The sequence below is a fragment of the Rhinoderma darwinii genome, chromosome 2, assembly GCF_050947455.1.
Source record: "Rhinoderma darwinii isolate aRhiDar2 chromosome 2, aRhiDar2.hap1, whole genome shotgun sequence".
NCBI lineage: Eukaryota > Metazoa > Chordata > Amphibia > Anura > Rhinodermatidae > Rhinoderma > Rhinoderma darwinii.
The window spans coordinates 255,676,079-255,692,248 of NC_134688.1; the positions used below are offsets into that span (position 1 = coordinate 255,676,079).

Below are 16,170 nucleotides of genomic sequence, written 5' to 3' on the forward strand. Positions count from 1 at the left end.
AAGGCCGATTTGAAATGTTATTACTTTGAACTTTTACTTTTTTATTTTTGTACATTTTTTTACCTTTTTTTTTTAGTCCCTCTAGGGACTTGAAGATCCAACTGTTGTATCGTTGTTATAATACCCTGCAATATTGTAGGGTATTATACATGTCAGTTTCACACTGACAGGCAGCGTATTAGGACCTAATCGCCTTCCATAGACAGCAGACCGGAGGCCTTTGTTAGGCCTCTGGTTGCCATAGCAACCATCGGCACCCTGCAAATGCGCCACGGGATGGCAATGTTTTTGTAAAAACTTAAATGCGGCGGTCGCTATTGATCGCCGCATTTAATGGGTTAATCGGCGGGGATCACCGCTGCGATCCGACCAAATTTTTTTCCCAGTACTAAGGCTGCTAGTAGCAGCCTGTACTGGGAGATGCCGGGCATAGGGAAATGCCTGTGCGCTCCGTAAGGAGCACACGTATATTAACGGGCTGCAGGCACAAGGACTAGTGCTGCAGCCCGTTAATCTACGTGGGGTGGTAGGGAAGGGGTTAAAGGTGGATAAAGTTCTGAAATAATTTATCTTGTACTTATTTTGTAACATGACAAATATTAGCATTTTAACAGTGGTGTGTAGACTTATACATCCACAGTATATATACGGAAAATGTTGGGAAGGGGTTAATGACAAACTTATTAAGCAGTTCCAGTCAGGGAATGGACAATAACAAAAAATTCCTGAATATGCCTTGGAGTACAGTTAAAGTAGTCACTGAAAATTTAAAGAATATGGCACAGCTGTAAATCTGCCGTCATCGATCTATCCTTAACCCCTTCCCTCTTTAGCCACTTTTGACCTTCCTGACCGAGCCTCATTTTTCAAATCTGACATGTGTCACTTTATGTGGTAATAACTCCGGAGTGCTTTCACCTATCCAAGCGATTCTGAGATTGTTTTCTCGTGACACATTGGACTTTATGTTACTGGCAAAATTTGCTCGATATGTTCAGTATTTAATTGTGAAAAACACCAAAATTTAGCGAAAAATTGCAAAAATTAGCATTTTTCTCAATTTAAATGTATCTGCTTGTAAGACAGGCAGTTATACCACCCAAAATTGTTTCTAATTAACATCACCCATATGTCTACTTTAGATTGGCATCGTTTTTTGAACATCCTTTTATTTTTCTATGACCTCACAAGGCTTAGAACTTTAGCAGCAATTTCTCACATTTTCAAGAAAATTTCAAAAGGCCATTTTTTCAGGGGCCAGTTCAGTTGTGAAGTGGCTTTGAGGGCCTTATATATTAGAAACCCCCAAAAAGTCACCCCATTTTAAAAACTTCACCCCTCAAAGTATTCAAAACAGCATTTAGAAAATGTCTTAACCCTTTACACATGTCACAGGAATTAAAGCAATGTAGAGGTGAATTTTACAAATTTCATATTTTTTTGCAGAAATAAATTTTTAGTACAATTTTTTTTATAACACAGAAGGTTTTACCAGAGAAATGCAACTCAATATTTGTTGCCCAGTTTCTGCAGTTTTAGGAAATATCCCACACGTGGCCGTAGCGTGCTACTGGACTGAAGCACCGGCCTCAGAAGCAAAGGAACACGTAGTGGATTTTGGGGCCTTATTTTTGTTAGAATAAATTTTAGGCACCATGTCAGGTTTGAAGGGCTCTTGCGGTGCCAAAACAGTCAAAATCCCCCAAAAGTGACCCCATCTGGGAAACTACACACCTCAAGGAAATTATCTAGGGGTGTAGTGAGCATTTTGACCGCACAGCTTTTTTACAGAAATTATTAGAAGTAGGCCGTGAAAATTAAAATCAACATTTCTTCAAAGAAAATGTAGGTTTAGCGATTTTTTTTCTCATTTTCACAAAGACTAAAGGAGAAAAAGCACCGTAAAATTTGTAAAGCAATTTCTCCCGAGTAAAACAATACCCCACATGTGGTAATAACCGGTTGTTTGGAGACACGGCGAGGCTGAGAAGGGAAAGAGCGCTATTTGGCTTTTGGAGCTCAAGTTTAGCAGGAATGGTTTGTGGAGGCCATGTCACATTTACAAAGCCCCTGAGGGGACAAAACAGTGGAAACCCCCCACAAGTGACCCCATTTCGGAAACTACGCCCATTGAGGAAATTATCTAGGGGTATAGTGAGCGTTTTGACCCAACAGGTTTTTTGCATAAATTATTGGAAATAGGCCCTGAAAATGACAATCTAAATTTTTTCAAAGAAAATGTAGGTTTAGCTAATTTTTTCTCATTTCCACAAGGACTGAAGGAGAAAAAGCACCGTAAAATTTGTAAACCAATCTCTCCCGAGTAAAACAATGCCCCACATGTGGTAATAAACGGTTGTTTGGAGACACGGCAGGGCTGAGAAGGGTAGGAGCGCTATTTGGCTTTTGGAGCTCAAGTTTAGCAGGAATGGTTTGCGGAGGCCAGGTCACATTTACGAAGTCCCTGAGGGGATAAAACAGTGGAAACCCCCCACAAGTGACCCCATTTTGGAGACTACACCCATTGAGGAAATTATCTAGGGGTATAGTGAGCTCTTTGACCCCACAGGTTTTTTGCAGAAATTATTGGAAGTAGGCCCTGAAAATAAAAATCAACATTTTTTCAAAGAAAATGTAGGTTTAGCTTATTTTTACTCATTTCCACAAGGACTGAAGGAGAAAAAGCACCACAAAATTTGTAAAGCAATTTCTCCCGAGTAAAACAATGCCCCACATGTGGTAATAAACGGCTGTTTGGAGACACGGCTTGGCTTAGAAGGGAAAGAGCGCTATTTGGCTTTTGGAGATCACATTGAGCAGGAATGGTTTGCGGCGGCCATGTCACATTTGCAAAGCCCCTGAGGGGAAAAAACAATGAAAACGCCCAAAAAGTGACACCATTTAGGAAACTACACCTCTTGAGGAATTCATCTAGGGGTGTAGTGAGCATTTTGACCCCACAGATGTTTCATAGAATTTATTAGAATTGGGCAGTGAAAATAAAAACAATCCTTTTTCTTCAATAAGACGTAGCTTTAGCGCAAATTTTTTCATTTTCGCAACAAATAAAGGAAAAAAAGAACCCAACATTTGTAAAGCAATTTCTACCGAGTACGGCAATACCCCATATGTGGTCATAAACTGCTGTTTGGGCACACGGCAGGGCTCAGAAGGGAAGGACCGCCATTTGGAGTGCAGATGTTTCTGGATTGGTTTCTGGGCGCCTGTGGGCCCAAAACAGTGGAAACCCCCCAGAAGTGACCCCATTTTGGAAACTACACCCCTCAATGCTTTTACCTACGGGTGTAGTGAGCATGTTAACCCTGCAGGTGTTTTGTAGAAATTAGTGTGAACTCGATGTTGCAGAGTGAAAATGGGATTTTTTCCACAGATATGTGGACAATATGTGGTGCCCAGCTTGTGCCACCATAACGAGACAGCTCTCTAATTATTATGCTGGGTTTCCTGGTTTTAGAAACACCCTACATGTGGCCCTAATCTCTTGCCTGGACAGTCGACCAGGCTCAGGAGTGAAAGCGTACCATGTAAAATTGAGGCCTAATTTGGCGATTTACAAAGTATTGGTTCACAACTGCAGAGGCTCAGATGTGAAATAATAAAAATAAACCCCTGGGAAGTGACCCCATTATGGAAACTGCACCCCTCAAGGCATTTATTAAGGGGTGTAGTGAGCATTTTCACCCCACAGATCTTTTCCATAAATGAATGCGCTGTGGATGGTGCAAATTAAAAATTTATATTTTTCCCTAGATATGCCATTCAGTGGCAAATATGTCGTGCCCAGCTTATGCCACTGGAGACACACACCCCAAAAATTGCTAAAAGGGTTCTCCCGGGTATGACGATGCCATATATGTGGAAGGAAACTGCTGTTTGGGCACGCTGTAGGGTTCAGATGGGAGGAAATGCCATTTGGCTTTTGGAGCGTGGATTTTGCTTGGTAGTAGTTTTGTTTGGAGTCTTACTGGTGTTTCCGTTTATAATGTAGGGCATATGTAAGCCGGGCGGAGTATATAAGGGGCATAGTCAGGTGGTATAATAACGGGGTAAAAAAAACCAATAAAATAATCCATAGATGTGTGTTACGCTGTGAGGCAATCCTTTCCGCACAGGCCGGTGTCGCACTGATAAATGGTGTCATTTCTTATCCCCCTTTTGGTCCACACTCCGCGCCTTTGTAGTTTGGGGAATTTTGCTGTGAAGTGTTGTCCTGGTATAATACGGGCACCGTCGCTTCCAGCGGATATGTTTGGGCCCTCCCTTTCCTGGTTCCCTAATTTTAGGTCCTTGAAAAATCGCCTCTTCAAACAGAAGAAATGTTCCCCTCGGGCACAACTGCATATTTTTTTATTTCCTGACTTATTGGAGCCATAACTAATTTTATTTTTCATAGACGTAGCGGTATGAGGGCTGGTTTGTTGCGGGACGAGCTGTAGCGATTATTGGTACCATTTTGGGGTACATGCGACTTTTTGATCACCTTTTATCCTATTTTTTGGGATGCCAGGTAAACAAAAAAACGCAATTCTGGCACAGCTTTTTTCATTTTTTTTTATACAGCGTTCACCATGCGTTATAAACTACATGTTAACTTTATTCTGCGGGTCAGTACGATTCCGGCGATACCGAATTTATAGAACTTTTTCATGTTTTACAACTTTTTGCACAATAAAATTACTTTTGTAAAAAGAATGTATTTTTTCTGTCGCCAAGTTGTGAGAACCATAACTTTTTAATTTTTTTGTCGACGGAGGTGTATGAGGGCTTGTTTTTTGCGGGACGAGCTATAGTTTTTATAGGTACCATTTTTGGATACGTGCGACTTTTTGATCACTTTTTATTCTAATATTTGTAGGGCAAAGTGACCAAAAAACAGAAACTCTGGTAACGTTTTTTACGGTTTTTTTTACGCTGTTCACCGCGTGCAATAAATAATATAATATTTTGATACCTCCGGTCGTTACGGTCGTGGCGATACCAAATACATATGGTTTATTATTATTTTTCAATAATAAAGGACTTGATAAGAGTAAAAGGGGGATTGTGTTTTATTTGATTACTTGAAACTTTTACTGTTTTCAAACTTTTATTTTGTGCACTTTTTTTTACACTTTTTTATACTTTTTTTTACACTTTTTCTCAAGTCCCACTAGGGGACTTGAAGTTCCAACGGTCAGATTTTTTTTTTTCTAATACATTGCACTACCTATGTAGTGCAATGTATTAGATCTGTCAGTCATTCACTGACAGCAAGCCGATTAGGCTTCGCCTCCCGGCGGGGCCTAAATCGGCTTCCGTAATGGCAGAGCAGGAGACCATTGTGTCTCCTGTTGCCATAACAGCAGTCGCCAGTCCCGATTGCCTGTCAGGGCTGGCGATCTGCTAGTAACCGCTACGATGCAGCAATCGCTTTCGATTGCTGCATCGAAGGGGTTAATGGCAGGGATCGGAGCTAGCTCCGGTTCCTGCCGTTACAGGTGGATGTCAGCTGTACAGTACAGCTGACTTCCACCGCTGATGACGCCGGATCAGCTCCTGACCCGGCGCCATCTTGCCGACAGCTACGGAAGCCGATCAGGCTCCGCCGCCGGGCGGATCTTGACCGGCTTCGGTGCTAGGCAGACCGGGAGGCCAGTATTAGGCCTCCGGTTGCCATTGCAGCCACCGGAACCCCGGCAATTTCATTACTGGGGTTCCGATGAGCTGCAAACACCTTAAGTGCAGCGATCGCGTTTGAGCGCTGCACTTAAGGGGTTAATGGCGGGGATCGAAGCTAATTTCGGTCCCCGCCGTTACAGCCGGATGTCAGCTGTAAGATACAGCTGAGATCCGGTGATGATGGGACCGGCTCAGCTTCTGAGCCGGTCCCAAACATTTGGCGTACATGTACGGCAAGATGCGGGAAGTCAGTACTTTCCATGACGTACATGTACGGCAAATGTCGGGAAGGGGTTAAAATCCAAGCCACTGTGTAAGAAGGGTACTAGTGGGGGATGTCATTAAGACTATGGCGATTCTAAAGGAGTTATAAGCTTCTGTGGCTGAGATGGAGAGAGTGCATGCAATGGTTGCCTGACTACTTTATAAGTCACAGATTTATGGGAGCGTAGTGAAGAGAAATTTACCGATAACACCAAAATTGAGCTTTTGGTCTTGATAAAGACTCTATGCTTAGGATAAGCCAAAACTGAACACCGCTTAAACCACACCATGCCCACCATAAGGCATGGTGATGGCAGCATTATGCTTTGAGATGCCTGAGAAGGTAGAGAGTAAATTGAATGCAGCAAAACACAGGTAAATCCTGCTGCAGAATAACTGTAAGGTAACTGATTTTGGGGAAGATTTTCTTTTAAAGCAAGATGACCAGTCCAAACATAAAGCCAAAGCTGCAGTGGGAAGACTTGAACCAATACTAAACTCCAAGCCACAGTCCAGACCGCAATCCTACAAAAATGTTGTCAATGGACTTTAAAAATAGCTGTTCATTTTCAGTTCCCACGCAACATGACACCGCTAGCTAGAGTTTCGTAAAGAGGAATGGGGAAAAATCAGTGTCCACACGTGGAAAGCGGAGGCCTTTCCACAAAGACAAAAGGCTGTAATTGCTGCTAAAGATTTTTCATATAGATCACTTTTCACTATCAATCACTTCTTTTTTATATAAATTGTTGTGTATCTGAAAGGTATATTCTTCCCGTGCAGTAATATATATAGTGTTATCATAATAAATAAAATTTTAGAACCAAATTATATATTGTCGTTTTATGACGGTATTTCAAATTGTAACTTTTTTATGATTTTCTTTTTCTTATAAATTCAGGACTACAGGGTCCACCTGGTTATGGCAAATTAGGCCAGCCAGGACCAATGGGACAACAAGGAATTCCTGGCATCCCAGGACCACAAGGACCAAAAGGGAACACAGGGAAAGATGGGAGATGCAATCCATCAGACTGTTACAGCATGATGTCAGTACAAGAGTACCAACCAAAGAGCATGAAAGGACCAGGACGATAAGATGTCATTATCCTCAGACCATCAACAACTGTCTACTAGATCATGTTCAAACAGCTGTGTCCTTTCCCTGCCAGTGTGACCATCATCAGCACATTTCTTGATACATTTATTTCTATATATTGTTCCGTATCAAGACGATGAATTTCCTGGGAAAAAAAGGGAAAAAAAATATGTTCAAGCACCTTGTATAGGTTTCTCTTATTTTTATACTGGTTAGTAGGCCTTTGTTTTATGTTTTTACTTTTTTGTTCGTTCCTGTACTGTTGTCTCATAGCACTTCATCAAACTATATGGTTCATGATGTAAAACAATACACCTCATGGCCTAGAAAAATAATATGATTATCCAGGTGCTTTACAAATGAAGTGTATTGTCCGCCCTACCTGTTTCGCCATGTTTTGCAACTCTGTTTTACATACTGTTAAAGATGTATATTCAATTTGAGGTAGGACCATTGCTGTTCTTTGTTCACTGAATTTTATCTTACATGTTCTAGCAATTTTGTCTATGTGAACCATTCTTATGTCTCAGTGTTTGACACAGGTAAACAAAATAATAACTGTATGGTGGTTACACCATAGATCTTGTAGGGAAATTCCACCCAAAACTGAAGGTAAAATTTGAATTAACTTCAACTCTTGACAATTTTACCAACCTGCCATTATCACTGAGATTGGTGTGCCCTAAGTCTTGTGAAGTTCCAACGTATCTTGCCCAAAGAGTAAAAAAAAATACAATGTAGTAATTTTGTTTGATTTGTGGGTAAGGCAAAAGTTAGCTGCACCATTCACAAGCACTTGTCGCAGGTTAGCCTTAGTACCCCTCACAGTCACTGTTACCCCACAGTCACTGTTACCCCAATGCAAGTAGGACTTCAATGGATCAGTCTTGCAAATTCAACCTAAAACTGACCTTTTCCTCTATGGAGTTTAATAAATTATTTTTGCAGAAAATATTTTGATATATTAGTTTGACATTTATAATAGATACTTCAAAAATGTAGAACTCAGGCTTTGTCCACATCTGTTTCGGAATCTCGGTTAAGGGCCCCCGTCTCAGATCCGGCAGGGATTCCGGAGATTACCAGAGACAATAGCACAGCATGCGGTGCTATTGTGTCCAGTAAAATCACGGACAAGCCGAGGGAACCTATTAAAGTCAATGGGATCCGTCAGCAACCGGCGGTGTCCGTTGTGCAAGGGAACCGTTGGTTCCGTTACTCCCTTGTTCTGCTCCTCTGACGGAGCAGAACAACGGAATAGCACAACACGGGTGTGAACACAGCCTAATGTAGACATAATTTTGTTTTCCATTCATCTACATTACCTCATGACGGTTACTTTCAGGATAATTGCAGTAATATTCAGTAACTTCACATACTATTTGATATCATTAGAATGCTTCCAATGTTTTTGGTCATTATGTTGCCTAATTTAAAAATCTTTGCATTGTAATATTGAAATTCTTCTGGAAATAAGACTTGCTCCCATCTCTTTATTTTCTGCATTTACTTGGTCTCCAACTAAGACTTCAATTGCTTTTGGACAGGTGTGAGCTAGCAAGGAGCAGGCCAACAAGCACCAGGTTGTACAATTTCAGTACAAGTGTGACATAAATGCGTAACCCATCATTTTCTTTCAAAAACTGCCAATGGCACAATGATTGCACAATTTTACTTGATGTTGAAATTGGCCAGTTTTATATGAGTGAGCACACGCCTTAACGTATGATTAAATGTATAGATCGCTTCAGGATTGTACATGTTAAATGTAAATTATGTGCATAAATTTAAATACAATGTAACCTGTTATAAATTATAGTTAAACTGAACTAACCAAGGAATTAAAAATACAGTATTCACAAACATGCCCACTGCTTTCCAGTAATGCAGGACTTTCTCCTGTCATATTTAGTCTCTCCACAGTCCTGCCTTACAAGTTAGACCCCAAATGTTAGCGTACCATTGTGCAAAGACAAAAATATCCGTCCTCTAGTGAGTCCTGGCCCACAAATACAGTACATATCATCTATGGAGCAATAGAGATAGATGTTTTTCTCACTCTACAGAATTGACTTGCTATGTTCATCATACTAACATTAGATGTTTGCACACAATGGTTACTAGAGAGAAGAAACAAAAAACTACAACGGCACGAAAAAGTTAAGCTGGCTATGAACTTTAGATAGGTGTGGGCCAAACGATCATTCGGCCGACAGCTATTCTTCCGACTCCTCCTTACACATGCACGCTCGGCTCTGACAAGGGAGACTCGTCTGGATGTGGCTTATCTACTAATGAAAAAATGATCGGGCATGTTGAAATGCAACATGCACGACCATTCTAGTCCCCGGCATCTTCTGTTGGGGGAGAGTTGGGATGCCACCATACACATTAGATGGACTGGTCCTCCTGCCGAACTAGGTGGGTTAGTCCAACATAAATCTAATGTGTATGGCCAGCTTTAAACTTAACCATACACATAAGATTGGTTGTCTGCTGAACAATTGTTTGGCCAACAGGTGTCTCCCCGACCTTCCCAGAAACATGAATGCCCCGCTTGGCTGAGAATGCATGCTCATTTTATAGGAGAGGGCATAAAAGCCGCTGCCAGACACCTCTGACAGAAGTTTCTCTCCTGGCAGAATAAACAGATTGGGCATGTTGAAATCAACATGCCCAATTCTCATATTCCTAGGAGGCCACCATATTCATTAGATTCTAGGCAGATCTCGCCAGTTTGGACATTATTCTAATGTGTATGGATAGTATGAGAACTAAGCAGTGAAAGTTGTGCCCAGTTGAATATATAATATTATAAGTGCTTTTTTCATAGTACTTGTAGCAATATAATTGAGAAGAAATGTAATTGAGGTTTTGGAGCTATGCCTTTCATTAACTAAAATCAGTTCTGAAAAATAATCTATACATATAAAGTTATTGTATGAATATTATGGCTATTGCCATGTCCTTTGAGTATCTGTGCAGGAAAACATGTAGACATGTTTGGTTGACCTCTCCTTTGTATAATCTGTCATTGTATAATTCTTCTGGAAAAGGATTCTTCCTCTGGAAAGATGGATACTTCCTCCTGTCAGTTACTCTTCTTCAAACATACATCATGGGTGGTTACAAATTCCCAGTTCTATAATTACAACTACCGGCTTTTGTTAAGGAAGTATTTGTGCATCAGCTATATACCAATGTTTTACAGATGCGTTGTTGTGCAGACAACTGTTATGTAGATACTTGTTCCACTACAAAAATCAAATATAATTTATACTATTCTGGTACTTGGTCCCCAGTGTGGTTTATGACATGTATCTGTTTGTTGCGTAAATGTTCTGCAGCATTGTACTATTTACAGACTACAATGGTCAGTGTTTTCAACATTGCCGCCAAAATAGCTCTGACCCGTTGAGGCATGGACTTCAAGACCTCTGAAGGTGTCCCGTGGTATCTGGCACCAAAGCATTAGCAGTAGAGTCTTTAAGCCCTGTAAGTTGCTGGGTGGATCAGACTTCTTTTTATGGCACATCTCAGATGCTTGATGGGATTGAGATCTGGGGAAGTGGGATGCCAAGTCAACACCTTTCATGTTCCTCAAACCATTCCTGAAATATTTTTGCAGTGTACACATTATGCATTGGCCACTGCCATTATGGAATACCGCTGCCAAGAAGGGATGTACTTGGTCTGCAACAATGTTTGGTAAGTGGAACATGTCAAAGTAACATCCACATGAATGCAGGTTTTCCAGCAGAATATCGCACAGAGCATCACACTGGCTCCGCCGGCTTGTTTTCGTCTCATACTAGATCCTTGTGCCATCTCTTCCACAGGTAAGCGACGCACACGCCCCCAGCTGTCCACATAATGAAAAAGAAAATGTGATTCATCAGACTGGGCCACCTTCTTCCATTGCTCCATGATTCAGTTCTGATGCTCATGTATCCATTGTAGGCACTTTCGTGGTCAGTATGGACAGGGGTCAGTAAGGGCACTCTGCTCTGACAAATTTCTATCATAGCCAATTGTGCTACAGTAGCTCTGCTGTAGAATTGGACCAGAAGAGCTAGCCTTCGCACCCCACACGCACCAATGAGCCTTGAGGGCCCATGACCCAGTTCACCAGTTGTACTTCCTTTGAGCACTTTGATTGGTACCAGACGAGACCTGCCGTTTTGGAGATGCTCTGACCCATTAGCCTACCGTTCCAATTAAGTCCTTGACAAAGTCGCTCAGATACTTACGCTTGCCCATTTTCCTGCTTCCAACAGAACCACAATGCTGCCAGAGGCCATGACAAATATATTCATTGAAACAAAAGCTGATGAATGAATCATATTCACATGTAACTTCATTTAAAGAGACTCTGTCACCAGATTATAAATGCCATATCTCCTACATAATCTGATCAGTTCTGTAATACGGATAACAGTGGTTTATATTTTGAAAAACGATAATTTTTGAGCAAGTTATGAGCAATTTTAGATTTATGCTAATTAGTCTCTTAATGCCCAATTTGGCGTTTTTTAACTGTTGGCCAAGTGGGCGTTGTAAAGAGAAGTGTATGACGCTGACCAATCAGCGTCATACACTTCTCTCCATTCATGTCCATTTGTATTCACTGCACCGCGTGATCTTGAGAGATCTCGCTGTGCTGTCACATACACCCACATTAACTTTACTGGTGTCTTGAGAGTGAATAGACATCACCTCCAGCATGGTGTATGTGACAGCACAGCGAGATCTCTCAAGATGACGCTGTGCAGTGAATACAAATGGACATGAATGGAGAGAAGTGTATGACGCTGATTGGTCAGCGTCATACACTTCTCTTTAGCATTCCCAGCTAAATTTGCCGTTAGACCATGTGACCCCCATCTAACTCTTCGATTCCCGCAGCATCTGCTGTGTGGACTGGAAGCCAGTTTCTCTATTCATTCCTATGGGACACTTAATGTCAATCATAACTAAGTGACCCATTGCATTTTAGGATCTAAGCTGTTATAGATTTGTCTCTCGAATAGCATATTGGCTGTTTCATGTAGAACCCTCAGAATTGTAAATGCATCTCTGGATTATAACTCAGGCTGATCATCATCATTTCAGTTAGAGATGAAAATGTAAATTGCTGAGAACTCTAAATTGTTATCATTAGCCAATAAGGTACAAATACATTTTTTGCTTTAGGGAAATTAATGAAAAGTCAACATAAAATTAAGAGAAAAAAAAATTACTGCAACTAACCAAGTTACCACATGGTGGCACTGTAACCTCCCAATCAGAGAACTGGGGTGTCAACTTTTAAACAATAGGGAGTAAAATAAATGATATTTACATAATCCCTAATGCAATAACAATAATCTCACTGAAGAACCACTATTTCAACAGACACATGAATTGTCACACAGCAGTACTTGTCAGTATTTTTCATCAGTATTTGGAAGCCAAAATCAGGAGTGGAACCTTCACAGAAAAAGTATAATGGAAAGATTTATAACTCGTCTGTGTTTTGGACCAACTCCAGGTTTTGGTATTCACACTGCCGTCATAGGCTCTTTTCGACAGTCCTGTAAAAGTTGACTGGAAAAATAGCGTGTGACGGATCAAACTATGTGTCGTGGTTTGCATTATAAAGTGTGAACACAGCCCACAGCATATTTTTATTAATGTTCAATGCAAAAATTAGTACATTAGGTAGTTTTCCGATTTTGTTCTTAAGAAACAGAGAATAAAAGTGTCATGACCGTGACATAACTGAATGATGCAGGCATGTCTTTTTTTTTTTACATTAGATGCATTGGAGCCAACATTGCCCATTACTTGCCAGTGTTTACTCTGCAATATCTACTTCGGGCAAGATAAGCACCATGTTTTATTATTTATGATAGATACACTTAAAGGGAATGTGTTGCCAGCAAAACATGATTTTTTTTTTTTAGTTAAACAATTAGTGTGTGGGTGATTAAACATTGTTCTAATTTTTTATTTTTTTTCACGAGTCAGGAAATATTATAAATTGGATTCTAATTTATAATATTTCCCATTGCTGGTCACTAGATGGAGCCATTCCCAAAATTGCAGAATTGCATGTGGTAAAGCAACCACATTGCTTTATGCTGCAAAATTGGGTAAAAAGCCCTCGCTCTAGTGAGCTCTCAGCATCCCCCCCTCCTTTATCCTGGCTAGTGCCGGGATAAACGAGGGGATTGAACGGTCTAACCTCCTACACTGTGTCGCCATTTTTTGAGCTAACACACAGTGTTGAAGGTTTACATACACTAGTAAACACACACAAACACACATAGAAATCTCTTACCTGCTCCTGCCGCCGCGGCTCCCTCCGGCCCGTCCGCTCCGTCTGCTGCCGCTGGTCCAAGTGCACAAGTCCGGAAGCCGCGACCGGAAGTAGTAATCTTACTGTCCGGCCGTGACTTCCGGTCCACAGGAAAATGGCGCCGGACGGCGCGCATTTCAAATTGGACTGTGTGGGAGCGGCGCATGCGCCGTTCCCACACAGACGGCGTACATTGAAGTGGATGGAACGGGCCCCGTTCGCAGTCCCTATGGGACTGTGGCTGCCGTATTCCATGTCTGTATGTGTCGCTAATCGACACATACAGAAATGGAAAAAAAAATGGCAGCCCCCATAGGGAAGAAAAAGTGTAAAAATAAGAAAAAGTAACACACAAACACACAAATTAATCCAAACGTTTTTAATAAAGCACTAACATCTTTAACATATTAAAAAAAAAATTGTGGTGACACTGTTCCTTTAAAGGGAGTCTGTCACCAGAAATCAAAGCAGCAGCACCGTAACATACTGCAGCCTCACCTGAATAGAACGCTGTTTTCAATTTTCTGATGAGTGGCTTAGTTGCAGCGATAACTTCATCGTTCATATGCAAGGGAGCTTTTTGGAGCAACGAGGGCGTCACCATTGCTCCAAACTGCTCTACCTTCTATACCCAGTCTGTCCCTCCATTGCTTCTTTAATTGACAGGGCCAGGCAGTGTAGAAGACATGATCACACCTGGCCCCATATTCTTTTGAGCATGCCCACAGCCGTACAGCACCCGGGTGTAGTGTGACGTAACCAGCGCGTGCGAAGTAGAGCCGTTTCGACCGGTGAAACTTCACTGCTGTATCGCACATGTGCCAATTCCAAAGCTGAGGCGCACTCAGGGCCAGACGTGATCACGTCTTCAACACTGCCAGGACATGTCGCGCAAAGAAGGAAGGTGGAGGGGGGGGGGGGGGGGTTGGACTGGAGATAGAAGGTAGATGAGTTTGGAGCAACATTGACACCCTCGTTGCTCCAAAAATCTCACTTGCATATAAGGAATAAAGTTATTATCACTGCAACGGAGCCACTCATCTGAAAACAGCGTTATAACACTGTATTGCTGTGCTGCTGCTCTGATAGGCCAATTTCTGGCGACAGACTCCCTTTAAAATAAATATACACCTTTGAATACCATTGTGTTTATTATCTAAATTTTACAATATATTATATGATACAGAGCTCTCTTTTATTGATAGTCTCAAATCCCTTGCATAGTTATAGAGTAACTAAACTTTCAAAAAACTTCTACCATGTCATAATGACATGTCAGACGTTTTGATTGGTGGGGGTCCGAGCACTGAGCGGCAGAAGCGCTGGTTTCTGATCGGCTTTTCCCTAGAAAACCAAGCAATTGCTGTACGGGCTCAATAGAAAGTCTATGTCCGTACACCTACTGCTCGGCTTTCCGAGAAAAGGCAACTAGAAACCAAGAAGCTCAGCGCTCACCTGAGCACTTCTGCTACTTCGTTTTAATGAGCGATGGTTGTCTAAGTTCTCAGACCCCACCGATCAGAACTTCTGACATGTCACTGACAGGTCATAAGTTTAGTTTCCCATTAAAGAGTAACTTTCTGGCTACCTGCAAATACCCTGACAAAACAGTATACAGTCAGCTTCCCCTAATTATGGGCGTATAGATATAACTGGGGGGCCCTGATTGATACCCACCTCTATTAGCCAGAGCCACTACAAATAGAGGGCCAAGATTATGATCTCGCTCACCAGCTGTTGTCCCTGCCCCCATGACCAACACATGTACTGTGGATATCCAACCCAGACACCCCTTTGCACTCTTTAGGACCACAAGCATTCACTGACATCAATGGGCACCACCTACTGCTTCAGGGGGGGCATTTACACTATGGACAAGTGATCATGGGTTAAGGTGGCATAAAGTGGATAAGACGTACAGAAACTGTCAAAACAAGTCCTTTATTATAAAGCTAGGCGAAGGAACAAGTCCAGTGACAAAACCCAGAGTGACTATAGGAGAAGGAACAGAGATGTGACATGGGCAGCAGTCTGAACTCTGTCCTATACTCCAAGATCAAAATCGTCCCTCTCCTCGTTGTATTCCATAACGTGCTTCTTGATCTTAGACGAGTCCACCCAAGTGATGAAGTCCTCCATGTTCCTGGTGACCAGGAAGGCCGGATCTGTCACCACCTCAGCCCCCACACGGACGTGTCCCTGCTCTATGAATGTGATGGCGGTCTTCAGGTTCTGGGCCATCCGCAGCGTCACCATGATAGTGGGCAGGCGTCTCCTGCAGAAGGACGAGGCGGACACGGCGTCACACAGCTGCAGGCCTTGCTTGGTGGGGATCAGGCCCATGGCGTAAAGCCTCTCCAGCAGCTTGGCCGTGCTCTGTACCCGGAAAGAGTCCTTCTCCGCCAGGTCTTTGATCTTGAGCGTCAGCTCCCGGATACTCCTGCTCAGCTTGTTGTATGTGGTATAGTCCTCCCGCCGGTCCAGGTGGAATTTCCTCAGCACCTTCACTTCTCGTACATTGTTATCCACCTCCCAGTTAATGAAGTCTACCTTCTTCAGCAGCTTCTTCTCATGGTACTTCAGCTTTCGGACCATTTTGCGGGTGTACGTGAAACCTCAAACACTGGCAGCGCTGGGTGATTACAGGCAGAGACGACTACACGTGAGAACCGCAACCACACCGCGACCAATCACCACTTCCGTCGCATGTACCACAATCCTTTGCGCTTTACGCTCCGTTCCAAATACCACCGCTAGAGAGTGCAGAGCTAATCTAGAAACGTCTCTC

The 16,170-nt window shown here is 42.2% G+C and overlaps 2 protein-coding genes across 2 annotated transcripts in view; one reads left to right on the forward strand and one right to left on the reverse strand.

The window, feature by feature from the left end:
* The window catches only part of COL16A1 (collagen type XVI alpha 1 chain), a 176,895-nt gene extending 166,566 nt beyond the window's left edge, over positions 1–10,329 (forward strand). Inside the window, exon 71 of the mRNA XM_075853167.1 lies at positions 6,845–10,329. Coding sequence (XP_075709282.1) covers positions 6,845–7,041 — 197 coding nt within the window. The 3' untranslated portion in view covers positions 7,042–10,329. The remainder of the gene's footprint in view (positions 1–6,844) is intronic.
* Positions 10,330–15,304: 4,975 nt separating this feature from the next.
* On the reverse strand, positions 15,305–16,108 carry IMP3 (IMP U3 small nucleolar ribonucleoprotein 3). The gene has a single exon (XM_075853170.1). It carries the CDS (start codon positions 15,975–15,977, stop codon positions 15,426–15,428), a length of 552 nt encoding a protein of 183 aa, XP_075709285.1. The 5' UTR covers positions 15,978–16,108; the 3' UTR covers positions 15,305–15,425.
* Between the last annotated feature and the right edge of the window lie 62 nt (positions 16,109–16,170).

Coding starts and splice junctions, on each gene's coding strand:
- IMP3 (XM_075853170.1), bottom strand. CDS start 15,977: ATGGTCCGAAAGCTGAAGTACCATGAGAAGAAGCTGCTGAAGAAGGTA.